The following is a 21,476-nucleotide window of genomic DNA, read 5'->3' as shown; positions in this document are numbered from 1 at the left end:
AATATTAGTTCTGGGCTTACCAAAGGAAACAGATTTCCAAACATCTTGGCATAAGACAGTATGCCATGCCACTGACTTCTCTGGAATTCAAAGTAACAAAACATTCATACAAAGGCAAAACTGTGGCCACAGGCCACCTATCACCCATTGCTGCCTGGATCCAGCAGGGTCTTGTGGCAACATCCATGAGATGAAGGTGGGGGGGGGGGTGATCATGAGTGTAGTAAAGCCATTTTGAAGCTGCTTGCATTTGGATCGTGGGCTGGAGACAACGTAGGTGCAAAAACTGACTTGGGCAGCTTGCCTTTTCATCTGCGACAAGAGGGGTGAATTGGCAAAGAGAACAGCTTAAAGGCACATAACATTGTTTTAATATAGAGGTTCAGCAGGTCTGGTCTGCGAAGCTGCCTCGATTGGGGTGGGGACATGCACACCCTGGGGAAGCATATGTAAGCTGCTCCGAGCTCTCTGGAGGAAGAGCGGGGCGTAACGGTGATTAAACGAAATAAAATAAAATGGCAGGTGGCCATACTGCTTGGATTAAGGCTGCCCAGGAATGTGACAGATGAGCCCATTGCCAAATGAGCTCCACCCCACCTGGCTCCACATGCTGCAACAACATCCTTTGCAAACAAAGAAAACTGCCTTTCCCAGTGTGTACAAATTGCATCCGGGAACAGCCAATGCTGCTGGAGGCTGACAGACACTGAATTCTCACTGGGGAGGGGAAGGAGAGAAGGCAAGCAGGGTACCTACACTCATTATCATCACACACCTGCACCGAAGTCCTTCAGGGCCGTTCTCAGCAGATCAGAGGACACCTTGATTGAAGCCACCGACGGAGCCAGGTAACTCTCCCCCAGAGCGCTCAGTGCTCTCGGAACAAGCTCATCGCTCCCTTCGATGCTCTCGAGGTCAGACTGCATCTGGGACAATTTCAGGAAGGTCTCAAGTGGGTCCCCAGGGAGAGCTGGGGCAGCTGCAGGCATGCCATTGCCACCACCATCCAAGCGAAGGCACTGCAGGAGGTCAATTGTGACTTCCCTCAAGGGCAGGCAGATGCCTTCTCTGTCTGGGGAAAGGCCTGGGGAATCATCAGAGAACAGGTCATCCAGCAGTTCTGTGGACTCCGAGACAGTGCCCAGGATCTCATGCAGGCTGTAGTAGAGGGAACAGGAGACTGTGAAAGGCAGCTCCGGCTTAGAGCCTTCGGCAGAGCCCAGCGGGAGGGTCACCTCTGTCTTGTTCCCAGGAAGGAGCTGATCGATCGGGAAAGTGTAGGTGGTGATGGCCGAGTCGGCGGAGTCCTCTTCACAGTCGCAGGAGCTGGCAAAGAGCTGGACACAGAAGGTCCACCCTCGCTCCAAGCTGCACTCGCTGGAATTCTCCAAGACGCAGGAGACCGTCAAGGTGTCCTGAACCAGGATGTGGCTCCAGTGGGCAGCGATGGTGCAAGTGACGGGCTTTTGGCCATTCTGGCTCGACAGCAAAGCCGCACTCACGTTCATCACCTGGTTCAGGCATGTCAACGCTTGGTTCTTCTGGTCCACAGCCTTTTTTAGGGAGGACACTCTGCAGGGACCAGGAGGGAAAACAACTCTGGAGCTATTCAAGCCTGCAGGCCCTAATGAATAATTACGGCTAAAAAAGGCCAAAGGCTGGCATGAACAGATACACAAAGAGAAGAGAAATTACAGATGGCCTGGGTAATGCATCTGCCAAAGGCATATAAGCCTTAGAATTTCTATGCCAGAACACCTGCACAATCCCCCACCTCTAGCCTTCCTCAAATGTGGACATCAAGGAATATTGCTGACTGAGGCTGGCTACAGGGAGCATACAACTCCCCTGTTAAAACAGCTTCACGGGCACCCAATCTGTTTCCGGGCACAATTCAAAGTGCTGGTCATGTCCTATAAAGCCCTATACGGCTCAGGTCCAGGTTATCTGAAAGACTATACTCTCCCCTATGAGCCTACTCGTGCCCTGAGATCTTCAGGGGAGGCCCTTCTCACTGTCTCAGCACCATCACAGGCACCACTGGTGGGAACGCGGGAGAGGGCCTTCTTGGTGACTGCCCCAAGGCTCTGGAACTCCCTTCCTGGGGAGGCGAGAGTGGCACCCTCCTTGATATGCTTTCGTAGGCATGTAAAAACTTTTTGTTCCAGCAGGCCTTTGGGGAGAACTAGTCTGGACCTGTGAAAATATGACGGATGGATACTATTTTTCTTGTTGTCTTTTAATGTTTTGATATTTTTACAATTTTAATATTGATGATTTAATTATATTTTTAATTTTTGTACACTTGTATTTCTATTTCTATTTATAGGTTTTAATTGTACAAGTTTTAATGTTGTAAAGCCGCCTTGAGTCCCAGTATTGGGAAAAAGGTGGGATATAAATAATTAATATTATTATTATAAATAATAATAATAATAATAATATTGTTGCTGAGGAATTAGCAGCAGCTGGAACCATTTGGGAGCGACTTTTGAAGAAATATGCAGTCATTTTTGGTTAGAGCACTTCGCTAGTGTCCAAGCTGATCTGTCCAAATCAACGTGCCCTAATCTAGCCAGAAATGACCTGCGTATTTTCTCAAGAGTAGCTCCCAAACAGTTCTAGCTGCTGCTAATTCCAAACATGTGAAAGATACAAAATGATACACACAAAAAGAAAACACTGTGGACGTATCCACAGACCTAAAGCGTGTCCTTTTTTCAGAACTGCCACCAGGTCCAAGATGCTAATGGGCAGATCTCTGGCATCGAACACTGCAGTCAGGTTTCCAAAGCCCACTTCTCATGCCAGTTGCTCAGGCAGCTTTAGGTAAAACCAAGCTTCACAAGATATAGGTATGAAAATGGATAACACCCATGTGCACAGGCTCACGCACACAGGTGTGCCCGTGGCAAAGGAAGAGGACAGGTCTTACCTTTCAGAGACATGGCCTATTCCAGACAACAGTTCTTTGATCCTCTGTCCAGCTTTGTCTGGGTTCATCCTGACAGGCTGTGTGTCATCTGGGCTGCATAAGCCACAGGTCATGAGACGGCCTTTAGCAGATAAAGCCAGAAGCTCAGACTCACCTGAAGAGAGCAACATACACCCGTGAGACAGAGAGAGGGACTAGAAATAGTCTATAAGAGGATCTGGGGTGCCCCCTCCCCACTCCCAGCTGAGGCATTAGAACAGGTGTGGGCAACTTGTGGCCCTGCCTCCAGATGTTTTGGCCATGATGGGAGTTGTAGGCCAAAAGATCTGGAGGGCCACAAGCCCTTCCCTGCCTTATGGGCCTACACCTCTCTTGCAGCAATTCAGGGAGTCAGAAATCCTTGCTGATCTACTGCAAATCACTCAGAGAGCTACCGGTAGATCCAGATCTACTTTCTGCCCACTCTTCCCATAGATCATACAGTGGTGCATATAAAATCAATTGAACCAGGAGACTGCATGCACAGATGCACAGAAGTTGGTCCTGGGGACCACAGAGAAGAAGCAAAAGAAAAGGTGGCTGCCTGCTGCTACACCAACCACCTCACTACAAACTGAGCTCCCAGCAATGTGTTGCCAGGCGCACTCTATTCTCTTTCTGGGGCAAATGCCTGGAAAGTGGATATTGCTTCTCCCTTATAGAAGATTGCAGTTGGGAGTGATGCTGAAATGAAGTGAAGGGCAGCCAAAGTGGGTGGGCTGTGAATTGGGAACAGAGAAACCACTTTTAAGATGAGTACTGCAGCACTCAGAAGAATACATACAAACAAAGACATACGTACTCCCTGTGGAACCCTATCTTAGCTGGGCACTTCTACTGGACAGTTTCATTTTTCCTGCAAGCAGCTCTCTTGTCCTTTGCTGTATTCCTCTGTTTTGTTCCCTCAATGAGATCAATTTCACCCCAGACTGCAAGTCCTTGCGATTCAGACACTGGATCCAGAAACTGAAGAACCCATAGGCAGGGTGGTGTATGGGCTGAATGAAAATGGAATGAGCTCCCTAGTGAGGTTCGCCTGGCACCTACATTGTATTCCTTTCGGCGCCAGGTGAAGACCTTTTTATTTTCCCAGGCATTTTAGCATTTTAGCTTTCTAAATTTTTAGCTTTGCTGTTTTAAATCTGTATTTTAAACTCCTGCACTGCTGCTAGGTTTTATTGTGGTTGTATTGTTATATTGTGGTTTTAATGTTCTATATATTTTATATTGTTTCATTGTGTGCTTTTTGGTTTTAATTTTTGTGAACCATTTTTGTGATTGAGAATAGAGAGCTTCGGCTATTGGGCAGTATAGAAATGAAATAAATAAATAAATAAATAGAATTTGGCTTCCTGAGATTCTCAGGATCCAATTAAAAAAAAATATATCAAGCTCCCAGTTCTCATGAATGCACAAAGAGGGTTGAAAGGAAGAAGTGTCTGCTAAAGGCTCAGAAGCCAAGGAGCGCTATAGGTAAAGTTTACAATGGCCCAGGGAGCAGGGCTTCTGCATCCTGCAGAGCTCTAGGTCTCTTCCCCACTGCTTAAGTCCTTGCCCTACTAGCACTACTGTTCACCTGCCCAAGCACAGCACCCTTCCCTGCTGATTCCTTCATTAGCCAATGCTAAGATATTTCCAGTTTGGCAGAAACCCAAATACTGATGCTGAAGTACACTGTTACTGCAAGTGTAGTTCTTTTGGAAGGAGTGACCCTGGGCAAGTCCCTCCCTCCTTATCTGTCAAACAAGGCAACTCTGTCCTGCTGATGGGAAGAGGGGATGCAAAGAACCACATGCTTCTTAATCCCCTCCTGGCAATTTGAGCAGCCCACTCCTCCTCTGCTCTAAAGGCAGAGAGAAATGGGAGTTGCTGAGCCTACATAGATCCTTGCTGGGGAGGAAGGCTGCTTCCTGTACTCAGGATATTAATGCCTCTTGCATGGTGAGCAAACACAATGCAGCTGCTCGGCACAAGAAAAGAAGAGATGCTGAACTGCTACTCCCTACCCAGATCTCAGCATTACAGAGCCATTTCACTGGAAAGGGGCAGAGCTCCTGAACTGAGGAGAGAATACTCTTTCTCTCTCCCCTCCGCCCCGCACCTTTCTTCAGCGCCTGGGGTTGATCCAAGCTGGCCCCAAACTCCCCACTGTGCAGGATTCTGAATCAGGACAGAGCCATGGCACTCAAAAGCTAGCACACCATGGGCACAGCCTCTGCCAAAAGCAAGCATCTCTTCCTAAGGAAAGCAGGGCCTGGGGTGAGGCCAGGGACACACAAGCAGGGAGCCTGCGGACTGCGGCATGTGGCTGCTCCCCTTCACTCCACATGAAGTGGAGCACAACTCCCTCCACAACGACATCCCACCCCATTCATATGCCCTATTTGGCAGGCTTGACACACATGACTCCCAGGAACTGTAGAAAATGAAAGGGTGGGTCTTAAAAAGAGAAACAGGGGATGGTAGGAAAGGGGAACCTTTGGCCAGACCCTGAAAATATTGCCCTGAGCTCACGCACAAATATCACAGGCGACTCAATCAGAGGCAGCCCCTCCCCAGGCTGAAGCCTGCTTCCCAGGGATTACTTGCGACTGTATTGAATGTAGGCCCACCCACACCATCCCAGGACACAGAAGCACGTCCCATCCGGTGTAGAACGTGCTGCCAAAAACTGGGGTGGGGAGAAATCTACAGCCCTGATCAGCAGCTAACATTGCTGGAGGGCCACTTTGAGAAAGCAGTGGGGAGGGTGGCTGGCCAAGACCCTAAACTCCCTGCTCCAAGCAGCCTGCTGACAAGCCCTGCCCCTTTTCTACCCCTCAACTGGCATCTGAGGAAATGGATAACCTCTCTCTCTGGGCCAGATCTGGCGCAAGAGCAGAGTCTACAGCAGGGGTGTTGAACCTCTTTCAGCTTGAGGCTTACGTTCAATGTCAGAGAAGTTCTCGGGGGCCAACTTCTGGGGGCGGGCAGGGCTTAAGGCAAAAAGGGATGGTGTCAAAGGCAACGGGAGGGGGGCCAAAATGCCAGCCTGTTTTAAAGTTCTTACTGCCAGTGGCTGAGCCTTAGGAGAGGGAGAGAGAAACTATGCAAAAGCTGAGAAACCACCAAACTATTGGTGGTTGCTGAGGAGCAGGGCCAGGGCCAGGATCATCTGGGGAACCATGGAACGTCAGACTGGGACCCTAGGAAGGCTGGATTTGGCCCCCAGGCCTGGGCTTCCCCACCCCCAATCTATAGCAAAATGATGGTTTCAAAATAGCCTGCTTTTGGAAGCAAACACTGTCTGCACTGGCTCTGTGTAATGATGTCACAGAGCAGTCTGGGCTTGAAAAAAGAAGTGGATGAGACTAGAACCAGCACTCATGACCCCTAGCTAAGCTATACCCAGGCAGTAGCACTCCTCCCTCACAGCTCATCCATTTTTCCTCAAAAGTCTTATTTTCATGGGCCACATGCATGCCACAACCCCACATCAAGGTTATCTCTACCATTTCAGCGCACAGAGCAATTTCCTGACCCACTCTAGTACCTTCCGACTCCCGGGAAGACAAAGAAAGTGCCACCACACTGCAGATGCTCAAGCTGGCAGGAGACAAAGCAGAAGGAAGGGTCCCTGGTGCATCCTCCACCTTCTCAGCCTCCAGGGTGCTGCTGTCCAAGTCAACTGCATAGATGTCAGAATGAGTGCTGTAGTACATGCAGCTGCCCCCACTGCATGCGGCACACAGGACAGGTCCCTGCAGGTAATACTCTCGGAGCTCTGGGACCTTGACCTCCTCCCCCTGAGCTGCCTTGATGGCCACCATTTTACCATAGTGACCCAAAGCCACTACACAGTCACAGCCCACGCCACCGTACACTGGCAGTTCCTCTGCACCTGGGGACCCCCGCTCTGTCCGCAAGGCTCCAACAAAGACCACCGGCTCCTCCAAATGATGAAGGATCTTGATGGGCGAATCGTCACAGCTGCGACTGTCGGGAGAACTCAGGGCCTTCAGGGGCACAGAGCACAGCTGCCCATCTGGGAAACCACAGAGAATCATGGGAGAGTCCAGCATGGCGGCATCTATGCCAAAGAGGAGGCTGAAGAGGGGTTCCTCCAGCACAAACCCCCCGGAGTGGCGAAGACCCTCCTTGTGGTCACTGGTGCCAGGAGAAGATGCGCAGCACAGGACAGGGAGGAAGTGTGCCAGGGACAAGTCCCCATCGTTGCTGGTGCTGGTGGTGATGTCCACATGGCTGATTGGCTGGCGCGGCAAGTTCTCCCGGTCCTCAGGGCCTGGGAGCTCATGGAGATTCATGCACCACTTCCCCTGAACTTGGGAGAGGGTGACAAGGACGTCGTTGAGTAGCGTGAAGGTGCAAAGCGTGGCATCGGGGAAGGTGCAGGCATCGGAGCCCATGGGGAGGACGCTGGAGAAGCAGTCATTTTCCTCACTATCTGTCCGCTTCGCTATCCTTCAAAGCAACCAGGGAAAAGCTCACAGTGTAGCCACAGGGTAAAGCTCAGAAATGAAGGTGAAAAATCAGAAGGTTTAGTGTCCACTTCACAGACCTGAATTCAGGAAACAGCAAGCTGGATCAAGCCAAGGAAAGCTACCACTCTGGAGGGAGGTTCCAGCAACTTAACCCTTTTGCTGGTCTAAAGATTGACAAGCCTCATTTTAAAGAGCACGGGAACTGGATAGCAATGGCGGAGAAACCAGACCAGCTAAAGGCAAGCCTAGGGTGCTTCCAGACAGAGGGCCCCTATCGCTGCCAAGCCGGAGGCCTAGTGTAGCAATTCCATTTTTTTCTCCTTGGGAGCACTGGGGAAACATGGGAGGGTTACAAATGGAAGACGATGTCTGGACCCCCCGTAAAAATTTATAAATGACGCCAGGCGATGGCACAATAACAGTCTCATCTGAAAGCACCCATAGATAATGCAATAAAGGCCTCATCTGGAAGCACCCCTAGACATAATGTGGTACTGGGAGAGGGGCTTTAACATTTCCCCCCCTGCACAGTTTTCCTGATTAAAATCACACACACAGTTGCTATTTGCACCATGGGGTAAAGTATTATGCCACATGGTGGGTAGGCAACTTTAATTAGGAAAATGGCATGATGAGATCAGGGAAGGATAAACCCTCCATTCCCAGTGCTGAGATCCAATCAGGTCTACCTCCCTGTCCAGCTGCTCTTAACACTTAAAAAACACAGACTTCCTTATTCAGAGATGTTCCATGTACTGCACGGCTGGGCAACTTGTGGCCCTCCAGATGTTTCAGCCTGCAATTCCCACGATACCTCACCGTTGGCTATGCTGGGTAGGGCTGATGGCAGCTGTAGGCCAAAACATCTGGAGGGCCACAAGTTGCCCGCCCCTGAAATTGTCTAGATTTGCCTGGAGAACAAAGCCTGCTGACTTTCAGGAGAAGAAGACATCAGTGCCAAATGCTCAGCCTTTGCAAATAGGCCCTCAAAAACCTTCCGCTCCGATATCCCAGCACAGCCTTGCCTGTGATCTTCAATACTGCAGCTCTACCATCTTCTGCCTTCAAAAGATTCCACCTTTTCTCCCCTGCTGCCCCATATGCTTGGAACTGTTTTCCGGAATACATGTATGAGGCCACCTCTCTTAATTCCCTCCTCAAAAACTCACTTTTCCCATTAAGCCTTTGTATGCACGCCCACATGCACACACCCCTCTCATGTCCTACCACTGTACGTAACCCTAAGCATACGCAACTGAAAGAATCACATATTGTTTCCCTGTTTTCCCCTGGCTCCATTTCCTCCCCCTTCCACTGTTGTTTCCCTGGTGCTGGCTTTTAAATTGTAAGCTCCTTGGGGCAGGAGGTTGTCCTTGGAAAAGCACCCTGAACACTGATGGGTCAATATAAAAATAAATAAAAGTTAATTGCCTACAAAAAATACTAGCCAGCCCACCCACATATGCCTGCATTAGTCTTTCATATTTATTTTATTATTACATTTGCATCCCACCTTTCTTCTGAGGAGCTCAAGGCTGCACATGTGATTCTCCATCTCTCCCAGATTTTATCCTCACGACAGCCCTATGAGGTAGGCTGAGAGTGTGACTGGGCAAGGTCATCCGGAAAGCGTTAACAGTGGGGTGGGGGACCCAAGCCAGGGTCTCCCCTGTCCTACGCCACACTGGCTCTCATACTGACAAAGTGGGGAAACACATGCTTGGCATGCACCAGGTCCCAGGTTCATCAGCGGGTAGGCCTGGGAAAGACCCCCATCTGCAACTCTGGGGAGCCACTGCCAGTCACAGTGCAGACAGTCATGAACTAGATGGGCCAACGGTCTCATTTGGCCTTCCAGCCCAAACTACTGATCCAGGGTTGGTGAACAAGGGTCAAATTTAATTTCCGAGAAGCTCTCAGGGGCCACTTTCCAGTGGTGGGCGGGGCAAAGGCAAGAGGGGTGGGGCCAAAAACCCATGTATTTTAGCTTAAAGCTCTTCCTGCTAGTAACTAACTCTTGGGAGAGGCAGTTCAAATTTTTAGAACAGGGAAAAAACTGTGTAAATGCCAGGAAACCACCAAACTCTCAGTGGTTGGAGGGAAAGGGTGTGGTCTTCTATGGAAGCCCAGAGGGCCAGACTAGGACCCCATGCGGGCCAGATTTGGACCACAGGCCTGAGGTTCAACACCCCTGTATTAATCCAACCCCATGACAGGACCTTTGCCCGGCAGAAACAGAGTTTCAAATACCTACTGTGCCATGTAATGCCCCATCTCTCACCTGCTCTGGTGGTCTAAGGACACACAGTAAATACCAACTCCAGCACACAGGATGTATAACTGCTTGTGGAAGGGCAGGAGCTCCACATGCCACACTTGATCAGGAAATCTGTAAACCGCCTAGGAAGAAACAGGAAACACGAAGGGCGAGATATCAGAAGGTCTTCAGTATCTCCACGTGGAAGACACTGGGAGTCAGCTTCACAACCCATCCCCTTGTTTAAACCAGCACATTTCAAAATCCATAGGAAGGCCAAGCAGATGAACACCCTGCCAGAGCTGGTCATCAACACCCTGTAGTGAACAAGGAAGGATCTTTCCTAACAAAGCGTCCCCACTCCAAAGAAGCGAAAAGGGCAGATCATCTACCGCCTTGCTAGACCCCTACACAATACGATCACCACATTTTTACTCGCCCTACTTCTGTGCTATTAACAGCAGCCTGGCACAGAGGAATTTAACAGGTGAAGCTTTTCCTGGCATGCAGGTAAAATAGGAGACATTTCAGCTTAATGTATCCATGTTCTGCTGCTGTCAAAGACAGGGGGCAAAGCCAGTAAAAAGCTGGCAACCCTGCTTAGACAGCTGTCATGTAGTCCATTGGAAAAAAATTAAAAATAAAACACTACCGCAAGAAGTATCCTGAGAATCTCTCTCTCTCTTTCAAATGCTGTAGCCACATGTCAGAAAAGAAGCAAGTTCTGAATGAGCATTTAAAACTTTTAAAGTATTATTTAAAATTATTATTTAAAATTATTGTTGTCACTTTTAAAACTTTTTTAAAAATATGTTGGTTTACCATTGGTTTTGTTGTATTTGTTTTCATTGTGTGTGTGTCATCCTGAGAACTTTGGCTATAGGGTGAGTCATAAATTGAATAAAGAAATAAATACAAAATAAATGTGTTACCTCCTGCCCATCTTGCGTCTGGCCAGACACAATATCCTCTGGGGATCATTTAGTATACCCAGTGGCATGTAGTCAGAAGCCATTATGTCTACACACACTTTGATTTAAAACAAGCTTCCCTCTCATAAATCAGTGGATCTTATTTTTCCTCTCTCTAGCTCACGATGTACAGATTCTGCTATTCTCTCTGAAGAGCACACATTGCAATGAGTGGAGTTTATGTTACCTAACAGCCTACATGTGATTCTTCATTTTAAGCCTCTAACGGTTGCCATTGCTGCCACACTGTGCTGATGAACAAGTGACATATTTTATCCAAGATGGGGCTGCATTTCAGGAGCGAGAGAACAGGCATAGCCCACATGTCTGTCTGCAGTAAAAGCTGCATCAGCAATTCAGAAGAGGGTTAAGAACTGAGCAACCACCCTTAGCACCATGTGTGATCTGGGGAACAAGCAATACAATTTTTAAAGGGTTAACCTGTTTGTGACCTACTTTCCTCTGTGTGAGAGAAAAGTGTAGGAGGCTGAGCCAGATATTACCATAATAGGTTCCTTGGAAACAAATCAAGGGAAGAAATTAAAGGGATACATTTAACATAATGCTACAATTTGTCATGAATCCAGCAAACAGGGAAAACGATGCAATCCATAAGACACCCTGATTTTACCATTCCAAAGCCAGTTTAAGAGGACTACCCTAGAGTGCAGAGGAAGATTTATAACTAAGTGAAATGTTAAAAAAAACACCCTCCAAACCACTACAGGCAGATGCCAAGAATTGGATGCTACATATAAGCTGATTATGAAGCACCGACAACCAACCTGCTGCAAAAGGCTGCTACGGTGGGAGAATGAATTGAAAAGTCAGCAGAACACCTGACTGAGATGGCTAAACTCAGGGCCCCACACCACGTAGCCCTGCCTGTAATTGTATGTGAGACAAACACCAGAAAGTCACAGGTTTTTATGCTGAGCTGAGGCTTCCAAGCACCTCTGCAGAACCAAGCCCAAAATTATTTATGCAAGATTGTCACTGAAATAAAAGATGGAGAGGGGAAAGAATTATAATGGCCTCATGCTACAATCATGGTACCTGTAACTGGGAAAGCAGATGACAAAGCACCAAACCAAGGTGTGTAACCACACAGAAACCATTTCACTCTACTTCTTGCTCTGAACATGTATACCAGCCTTGATCCTAAGCCCCCCAAAGTTATTAGTTTGCAACATTTTTACTCGCCTGCCTGTTATTTGTAAGAGGGGCCACTCTTATAAGTAAAAAGCAGGATAGTAAAAAAAAATGCAGGCTAGAAGTGCAGCAGGCTGACAAAGAAGGACTGGAGAGCCCTCTTTCTCCTCCGCCAGTCCACTGCCTTTCTGTGCTGGCCATGGATGAAGGGGCTTCCCTTCCTCCACAACCAGCATGGAAGCTGAGCGAACTGGTGAAGGAGGGCAAGATTGCTCTGTTCCTCTTTGGCCAGCCTGCTCACCCACTTAGTGGGAATGCCCCAAACTAACATGCATGGAATTGGCTAAACACAAGACTGATCTATGCAAATCCTATGCATAACCTCACTGGGCTAGTTCACATGATCAAACAGCCCATCATGGCTTAAGTCATGGTGGGGTGCGGTGTATGCGGGCAGCATTTCGAAGATTCAAGCTGCAACCGCAGCTTGTTGTGTCATCCAAACCCGGCGGGGGTGGGTTGTGTGAAGGTCACACAACCCTCACATAACCCATGACTTATTTTAGAAATATGCAAGGGTTGTTTAACCCTCGCATAACCCACCCCTGTCAAGTTTGACGACCCAACAATCTGTGGTCACAGCTTGAATATTCAAAAGCCATCCAGCATGTGCCACAATCCACCATGGCTTCAATAAGCCACAGTGGGCTGTGGTGGTCATGCGAACCACATCTATGTGGTTTGAAACCTTGATGGTCAATCCAGTGTCTAAGTAACACTGCTGGTTACAATCTAGTGGCTGAATGGGTATACAGAGACTGCACTCCCAAGAGACGCCCCATTATCTTCTATGAGCAGAAGCATTCTCTACATCTAAGGACCATTACCCTTTATACAGTAAAGTCACTGCACTGCAGGGTTTTGACTCTTGGCCTTTATCTTTACCAGTTTTCCAATAAAAGCCTGTTGCTCCTTCATACCAAAGGCATCCCACCTCTTCTTTCCCCTGAACACATTTGGGGGGGAAAGATTGACATTCCACTAAAAAAAAAAAACAGAATAATTTGTGCATGTCTGCATTTTCTTTCTAGTTGATATAACATAAAACACAGTATTTGGGATTACTCTAACAATATGGGTGGATCAGTGCAGAAATAGAATCCACACAGCTTGCTCCTACACACATATATAAAAGCATCTAATAGCTGTTCTAACCTTCACACTGGTGATGGACAAAACCTACCATACAGATACTCCTGGGAAATTGAACTACCAGGAGAGTAATGGCACATCCTCACAATCAGTAAGCTTTTCCACGTGTAAATGAGTCATCCCTTAACCTAATACTTTAGAAGCATTCGACTGCACTCACAATTTGGGTGCTTCGATGGTGGCTTTTTCTGCAAACTGATGGGTGAATTTAAACTAGGTTAGCAATTTAAGAGAGGGAAAACGGAATTCAAGATCAATTAACACAGTCTGCAAGTGTGCGAACTTGTGTACCTGCTGTTACAGTCTGCATCAGACTAAGAGGGCTTTCAGACAGACTCCTCTTCCCTGGATACCAGTGTGAAGCTCCCCAAGAGCAGGCTCATAGTGTCTGACCTGGTTTCCAGGGCTTCCTCATCTCTTCCCCTCTCCACCCACCCCCTTAAACAAGATGGACCAGCCTGGGCCAGCAGGATCAAAGGAACAGCCCCATACCACTTACCTTCATCAGCCGCCCTTCTTGGTCGTAGATGTAGACATACTCGGTGCCATTGGAGAGGTAGATCCGGTTCTCGTGGCACAGCACCCGGGGCTTCCCAGCTGCCAGCCCCCCCACCGGGCAGCAGAAGCCTGCCAGGTAATCTACCCTGTGCCCCACCTGTGCCATGACCCCCAGAGCCAGCCTGGAAAACGGACCTCGAGATACGGAACACGCATACGGTGGGGCGGGGCAGGATGGGAGAGTCCTCCTGGCGCAAGTAAGGCTGCAAGGACCCCCGTGCACCCAAAATCACACAAAGGGGCCACCCCCACCCGGGCAATGGTAACCCGCGTCGACGTGGGCACCCCTTTCTCAGGAGGGGCCGCGCTGAGGAGGGGAACAAAGAGGGGTGCTTAAAAGGGGGGGAATGAGCCGTATAACCCCCTCCCCAAAAGACAAGAAAAGCCACTCCCAATTGGGCCAAAGGAAGCACCCCGAAACCCCGATGGGGGGCCTCAGGAACCAATTCACCCCCCCAGTCAATTCTCCCCCCAGCGAGAGGGGCGTGGCTGCCACGCTGACCCCGCCTCCTCCCCCCGCTCGGGCAGCGCTGCTAATGCCGCCGCTTCCCGGGCGCGGGTGGCGCCTCCGCTTTACGGCTCTCTGTCTCCTGGCTCCGCGAGCGTCCGTAGCTAGTGGGAGAAGCGGGCACAGGGGCGGGGGTTACGACATGCCGTAAAGCGGGAGGCAGGTTGCGGTAGAGTGGGCTGGGCGCTCTCTGTCGCTGGTGCCGCAACTCGCGGTTGCTAGGGCGGGGCGCGCGGTTGCTAGGGCGGGGCGCGCGGGGCGCGCGGGGCGGAGGAGGGGCGCGCGGGCTCCGTGCGTGGGAGCGGCTTGTGAGGGATGGAGCCCCGTGGAAGGGTGTCAGGCAGCTGGGAGGGGGAGCGTTCCAGGCAGCGGTCGCCCACCCTCGAGGGACGAGGCTGGGTCCCAACGGTTGGAGCCCGGACGAGGCCGCTGCATTTCTGCGCTTGTGTAGTAGAGCGGGAGCCTCGTGGGAGAGGAGGATCTGCGGCTTCGGGCGCCAGAAGGGAAATCACCATCGGGACGTGCCCGATGGATTGGCTGAAATACCCTTGCGGGGGGCGGGGAAGGCTACGTGGAGCTCAGCAAGTGCATTTAAAAAACAACTTCCTTGGGGAATATTGCAAGCTCACCGAGCAGGGATTCTATGCGGAGGCAGAACGGCCAACAGCGGAGGGCTGGCTGATGCCCACGGGCCGTGCTTGGGAGCTTCCCAGAGGCCTCTGGCTGGCCGCCGTTGGAAACAGGGTACTGGGCCCGATAGAGCCTTGTGCTGATCCTGCAAGTCTCTCTCTCTCTCTCTCTCTCTCTCTCTCTCTCACTCTCACTCTCACTCTCTCACACACACACACACAGCTGCCTAATAGTCTGTCGGGTAGAACCCCACATTTCAGAGCTTCAGCAAGAAGCTTGCAGACGTGGGGTTTGCACAGCGTTGAAGCAACATTATATATGTACATTTAACTGATTAAGATTTTGTTTTTTGTGAACTCCCCAGTGAGTTTTGGCGGTAGGGCAGTATAGGAATGTAAATATCAATATTTTATCTAAGTGTCTTACATATTAATATATAAATAATAAAATTGTATGGGCAGCTGGTGCCACGGATTCTTTGTATTTTTTTTTTTAAGCAAAACTGTTATGATGCAGCAGAACCAGTAGATGGCATTGCTGCCTGTGCTGGGACAGAGCCATCCTTGCAAAGTATGGAGTATAAGACCTTCAAAGAATAAGTGTTGAGACAAAAACGTAGAACTATTGAATCAAGAGGGTCTTGCAAGAAACTGGTTTCTCTCTTCAGCACAGAACCCACTCATTGAAGTCCCTGCTATAGTTCACCTCTATCCATTATCCACCTTTTGTCCTCAATATTCCTTAAATTTTAGTATTTTGTTTTGACCTCACCTGCACTATCCTCCACACAATTGCACACTTGAAGTGTGCAGATTAGATGTGAATTCAGTAGCTGTGTACATTTGGGGCCTTTTCATATGGAAATACAAAAATCAAAGGAATTTATAATAAGAAAAGTTATCAATGACAAGGGCAACAATTAGACTACAGTCTTGTTGAAAACATGCATACATATTTAGAGGAAAAAGTGTATGAGAAACCACAGAACCACTCATGCCTGGATTTTGCCAATCAGCTTTTGAAAGACTATAAGTTGCAGCTGTGTTGTTGTTCAGTCGTTCAGTCGTGTGCGTCTCTTCGTGACCCCATGGACCACAGCACGCCAGGCCTTCCTGTCCTGCGCTGTCTCCCGGAGCGTGCTCAAGTCCATATTCATTGCATCAGTGATGCTATCTAGCCATTTCATCCTCTGCCGTCCCCTTCTCCTTTTGCCTTCAATCTTTGCCAGCATCAGGGTCTTTTCCAGAGAGTTTTCGCATTAGGTGGCCAAAATATTTGAGCTTCAGCTTCAGTATCTGTCCTTCCAATGAGCACTCAGGGTTGATTTCCTTTAGGATGGACTGATTTGACCTCCTTGCAGTCCAGGGGACTCGTAAGAGTCTTCTCCAGCACCACAGTTCGAAAGCATCAATTCTTTGGCGCTCAGCCTTCCTTACAGTCCAGCTTTCACAGCCATACGTTGCTACTGGGAAAACCATAGCTTTGATTAGACGGACCTTTGTCGGCAAGGTGATGTCTCTGCTTCTTACTATGCTGTCTAGGTTTGCCATAGCTTTCCTCCCAAGGAGCAAGCGTCTTTGAATTTCATGGCTACAGTCACCGTCTGCGGTGATCTTGGAGCCCAAGAAAATAAAATCTGTCACTGCTTCCATTTCTTCCCCTTCTGTATGGCAGGAAGTGATGGGCCAGATGCCATGATCTTAGTTTTTTTAATTTTGAGTTTCAAACCAGCTTTTGCACTCTCCACTTTCACCCTCCACAAGAGGCTCTTTAGATCCTCTTCGCTTTCTGCCATTAGGGTGGTATTGTCTGCGTATATGAGGTGGTTGGTAATTCTCCCGGCAATCTTAATTCCAACCTGTGATTCATCCAACTCGGCATTTCTCATGATGTACTCTGCATATAAATTAAATAAGCAGAGCGACAATATGCAGCCTGTTGTACTCCTTTCCCAATTTTGAACCAATCGGTTGTTCCATGTCCGGTTCTTACTGTTGCTTCTTGACCCTCATACAGGTTTCTCAGGAGACAGGTAAGGTGGTCTGGTACTCCCATCTCTTTAAGAATTTGCCACAGTTCGTTGTGATCCACACAATCAAAGGCTTTAGTGTAGTCAATGAAGCAGAATTAGACGTTTTTCTGGAATTCTCTTGCTTTCTCCATGATGCAGCGAATGTTGGCGATTTGATCTCTAGTTCTTCTGCCTCTTCGAAACCCCGCTTGTACTTACGGTAGTTCTCGGTTCACATACTGCTGAAGCTTAGCTTGTAGGATTTTGAGCATAACCTTGCTGGCATGTGAAATGAGCGCAATTGTGCGGTAGTGTGAACACTCTTTGGCATTGCTCTTCTTTGGAATGTAAACTGACCTTTTCCAGTCTTGTGGCCATTGCTGAGTGTTCCAAATTTGTTGGCATATTGAGTGCAGCACTTTAACAGCATCATCTTTTAGGATCTTAAATAGCTCAGCTGGAATAGTGTCATCTCCGCTAGCTTTGTTGTTAGTAATGCTTCCTAAGGCCCACTTGATTTCACTCTCTAGGATGTCCGGCTCAAGTTCAGTGACTGCACTATCATGGCTATCAGGGGCATTAAGATCTTTCCTGTATAGTTCTTCTGTGTATTCTTTCCACCTCTTCTTAATCTCATCTGCTTCTGTGAGGTCCCTGCCTTCTTTGTCCTTTATCATGCCCGTCTTTGCACAAAACGTTCCCTTGAGATCTCCAGTTTTCTTGAAAAGATCTCTAGTCTTTCCCATTCTATTGTTTGCTTCGATTTCTTTGCATTGTTCATTTAAGAAGGCCTTCTTGTCTCTCCTTGCTATTCTCTGGAAATCTGCATTCAGTTGGGTATATCTTCCCTTTTCTCCCTTGCTTTTCACTTCCCTTCTTTCTTCAGCTACAAGCCTCCTCAGACAGCCACTTGGCTTTCTTGCATTTCTTTTTCTTTGGGATGGATGGAGTTGCTGCCTCCTGAACAATATTATGGACCTCCATCCATAGTTCCTCAGGCACTCTGTCTATCAGGGCTAATCCCTTAAATCTATTCCTCACCTCCACTGTATATTCGTAAGGGATATGATTTAGGTCATACCTGAATGGTTTGGTGGTTTTCCCTACATTATTCAATTTAAGCAGAAATTTTGCAATTAGAAGCTCATGATCTGAGCCACAGTCAGCTCCAGGTCTTGTTTTTACTGACTGTATAGAGCTTCTCCATCTTTGGCTGCAAAGTACATAATCAATCCGATTTCGATATTGACCATCTGGTGATGTCCATGTGTAGAGTCGCCTCTTGTGCTGTTGGAAAAGAGTATCACTGCACAAATAGGAGACTTCTAGATATATCTGTCACTACGTGATGAAGATGGTTGGTTATTTTGTGCTTTTGCATTGTCTTAGGTTTTTGGAGAAAACCTTTTGGAGAAGCCTCTAACAAAAGCTTTTATGGACGCAATCCTAGCTAGATAGGTGGACACCTCCGAACTCGGAGGCGACCGCCTATCCAAAGCAAGGCAGGAGATGCATGGGGGGATCGTTCCCTCCGCGCCTCTCCTGCCCTGCTTTTTCTGCTTAGACAGCTGATTTAGGCTGTCTAGCCGGGGGGGGGGGGGAGCAGGAGAGGAGGCTGCTGTATGACACATAGGATGTGTCATACATGCAGTTCCACTCTCCCCACCCCGGAACGCCCCCAGCCCTTTTCAGCCACTCGGCACTCCTCTTCCGAGCGCAGAGGACAGGGCTTCTCTGTGCTGCCTCCAAGGCACTGTGGACATGGGATTAGGTTCGTTTTCCAGGAACTGACAACATATCCTATGGCCGTCTAGCAGCTGTCTAGCAGCCATAGGATTGCTCTCTTAGTTAACATAAGTACACTTGTAGAAAGATTATATTGGTACTTCATTTTTATACAAACTACTGGTAGGTTGTGACTACTACCTGTAGGATCATCAGCAAAACAACTTACTAGATGAGAATTGGTAGATTTCCCTTTCTATATTTCAGGTATTTTTTTTAGAAGTTTTTTTTTTTTAATTACAGACACAGAAATTTATTGCCAAATATTCCTGGTTGAGATCCCAAAAGAGTCCCCTGCAACTCTAACTCTTGTAGGGTGTGGTGGTGGGAGCTGAATTTGGGTACTTGTGAAAGCTGTTTACAACAAAGCAAGCCCTTCATGAATTTTGCCCCCAAAAGCTACATGTTCCATTGGGACATGGGGAACAATTTCCTAAACCCTGCTGAACTTAGCTGTACAGTTTGGAAAAAGTTTGACCTCCCTAGAAGAGTTTCTGAAAGTTTGACAACAAGAAAAAGGAAGTAGAGAACTTTGCGAACATAGTTTGAAATAAGAGAATAACTGAAATATAGCTTGGAGGACAAACACCTTTCATGTCCCAAGGACTGAAGACTCTACTGTTGTGACGGGGAGAGCTGAATCTTACCATTTAATTTCAGCCCTATGATTTTGACTGACGGTTAAACTTTTTCTAGGTTTTAAGAGTCTCTCTGAAGGTATTTCAGGAGTGACAACATTGATTTGTCAATCTCTTGCAGGAAGTCCACAGATGAAATGCTCCAAGATAATTGATCCTTAGAATCCTCTTTCCAGCCAGTACTGCTTTTCCCCTTCCTATTTAGTAGTTCAGCTACGAGCTGTAATCCAGACCTTAAGTGGCTGTGTCACCCATGCTGAGCCAGCCATAGCTGAGGTTGCCATTTGAACCAGCACTAGTCAAGCTCAGGGAATGGCTAGTGCCCCAATCCTAAACACACTAAGAAGTAAGCACCATTGAACACACTGTGACTTGGGGGATTTCTACACCAGCCTAAAATCCTACATTTAAAGCAGAGCTTTCCACGTCTGTTTTAAATGCAGGATCACAACTAATTCTCTTTACATGCGCTTCCTTCTCTGTAGACGGCCGTTCCCATAGCTTTATGTTTCTGCGAAGAGGCATCACACATGCTCCAGGTTCAGCGATACTTGCTCCTGGGTTCCTGCCCCTTTCCCTCCCCTTGCACATTACTGGTGGATGGGGACTGACACGTGGACAGCCTCCCCCTCCCCATTTCCCCGGGGCCCTGCCTCCTTCTTCCATACTTTTAGCCAGTCCCTGCTGCTCGCTCCTCTGCTGCTCCTCCGCTCTGCCACCCCCCACCACCATGCTCTGCTGCTCTGTTTTGAACAGGCAGGCTGAAAATGGTGAGGAGCCAAAATGGCTCAGGCGCGGGAAGGCCCATTAGGCCTTCATCACCACCTTGGACACATGACCACGCCCCCAACAACCGCACTCAGTGCTTCATTCATGCTAGGGGAGATATACACAGGGAGGACATGGCGCTCCATTTGCGCATATCTGGAAAAATACCCCATTTTTTCCGTTTGAGGAAAACAGGATAGGTGGGAGGGAAGGAAATAGTGGAATAACGACTGGACAACAACGACGTCATGTAATGGGCCCGCACAATTCAGTGAGTAAACAACCATGAATGCGCAATAAACTTGAGGTATAGAGATCCCCTTACTTTTGAGTAAAGATGTATAGGATTGTGCTGATAGTTTTGTGGCTTAGGGGTATTAGCTGGTGTGCTGGATCCATGTTCCTGACATTTGGAAAAAGCCTGTGCCTGGAAGCAATTTAAAACCGATAGACTGATTTTAAAAAGTGGCAATTGTTCTCAACGTTATTATCACCAAAACACTAGAGTATTGGCCCTATGATAGGGCCACAGGAGGTAGGATAGACACACAATGTGTAAGTGCCCATCAACCATGCATAATGTCAAAAAAGGGGAGTGCCTGATAGCTCTCAGGGGAATGGTATTATATAAAACTCAGTTACTCATAATCTGGCTCAAGATTATCTGTGATATTTGGCTATGTGGCAATTTGGCCTGACATTCCCCATTTTCAAGCAAAGGCCTTGGCTTATAAAGCAAGTGGGGAAAGAATGAAGATCCTTTTTCCATGTACAATTCACTCTGCTTGCTTTCTCGTGACCTTGGGTGGAGGTGGAATTTTTTTTTTTAATTAACATTCCAGGAACCAGGGCAGGCTCATCAGCAAATAGCAGTCAGGGGATCCAGTTGCCTCATTCAAGTCACTTTCAAGCAATGACTTACGTTTCCAGTCAAGGTGCCATTCAGGCATAAAATAATTGAGACTTTCACATTCTTTGCCCACAAATTTGCTGCCAGAGTGTAATACACATATACATACACACCTTCACATGCATTTTCTACAGCAGTAGCCATGTACAACTTGTGTGTGCTTTTATTTTGTTTGTCACTCTAATAAAACTTAGACCTATGAAAAATATAATTTCTAATAGTTACACGTAATAGCAAAACTTGAGTATCTCTGGTTTATCAGGGGAGATGGAGACTAATCTCTCTCTCTCTCTCTCTCTCTCTCTCACACACACACACACACACGAAAAACTAATTTGGATTCTGCATTCAGAATTTCTTTTGCAGTATCCACAGGCACAGTTTGATTTCTATTTATCTACTGCCTTCATTTGCCTCCACTAGCATACAGGGAAACAGCTGTGATTATTAATCAGGTACATGCTAGGTTTTATTCTGGTTGTATTTTTACACTGTAGTTTTAAGCTTTTATATTTTAATACTGTTTTTATTCTGTACTTAGTGGTTTTAATTTTTGTGAACCGTCCAGACAGCTTCACCTATTGGGCAGTATAGAAATGTAATAAATAAATGCATCAAAGA

The 21,476-nt window shown here is 47.8% G+C and overlaps 1 protein-coding gene across 4 annotated transcripts in view; it reads right to left on the bottom strand.

The window, feature by feature from the left end:
* The window catches only part of FAAP100 (FA core complex associated protein 100), a 34,144-nt gene extending 19,848 nt beyond the window's left edge, over positions 1–14,296 (bottom strand). For 2 of the 4 annotated variants that reach the window (XR_014788210.1, XM_084837595.1), the window contains exons 1-5: positions 13,547–14,294; positions 9,737–9,855; positions 6,507–7,435; positions 2,936–3,089; positions 776–1,572 (exon numbers count right to left, since the gene is read on the bottom strand). Coding sequence is in view for 3 of the 4 variants with exons in the window: in XM_084837595.1 (XP_084693721.1) it covers positions 776–1,572; positions 2,936–3,089; positions 6,507–7,435; positions 9,737–9,855; positions 13,547–13,711 (2,164 nt within the window). In the remaining variant the exon portion in view is untranslated. Of the gene's footprint in view, positions 1–775; positions 1,573–2,935; positions 3,090–6,506; positions 7,436–9,736; positions 9,856–13,546 lie in introns of all 4 variants that reach the window. The other 2 variants (XM_084837596.1, XM_084837594.1) reach the window with 2 other exon arrangements.
* Between the last annotated feature and the right edge of the window lie 7,180 nt (positions 14,297–21,476).

The sequence above is a fragment of the Heloderma suspectum genome, chromosome 2 (genome assembly GCF_057233095.1).
Source record: "Heloderma suspectum isolate Gila_16-S chromosome 2, 16-S_ref, whole genome shotgun sequence".
Classification (NCBI taxonomy): Eukaryota; Metazoa; Chordata; class Lepidosauria; order Squamata; family Helodermatidae; genus Heloderma; species Heloderma suspectum.
The sequence above is the reverse complement of the archived record's forward strand: the minus strand, read 5'-3'. Positions and strand labels throughout refer to the sequence as shown.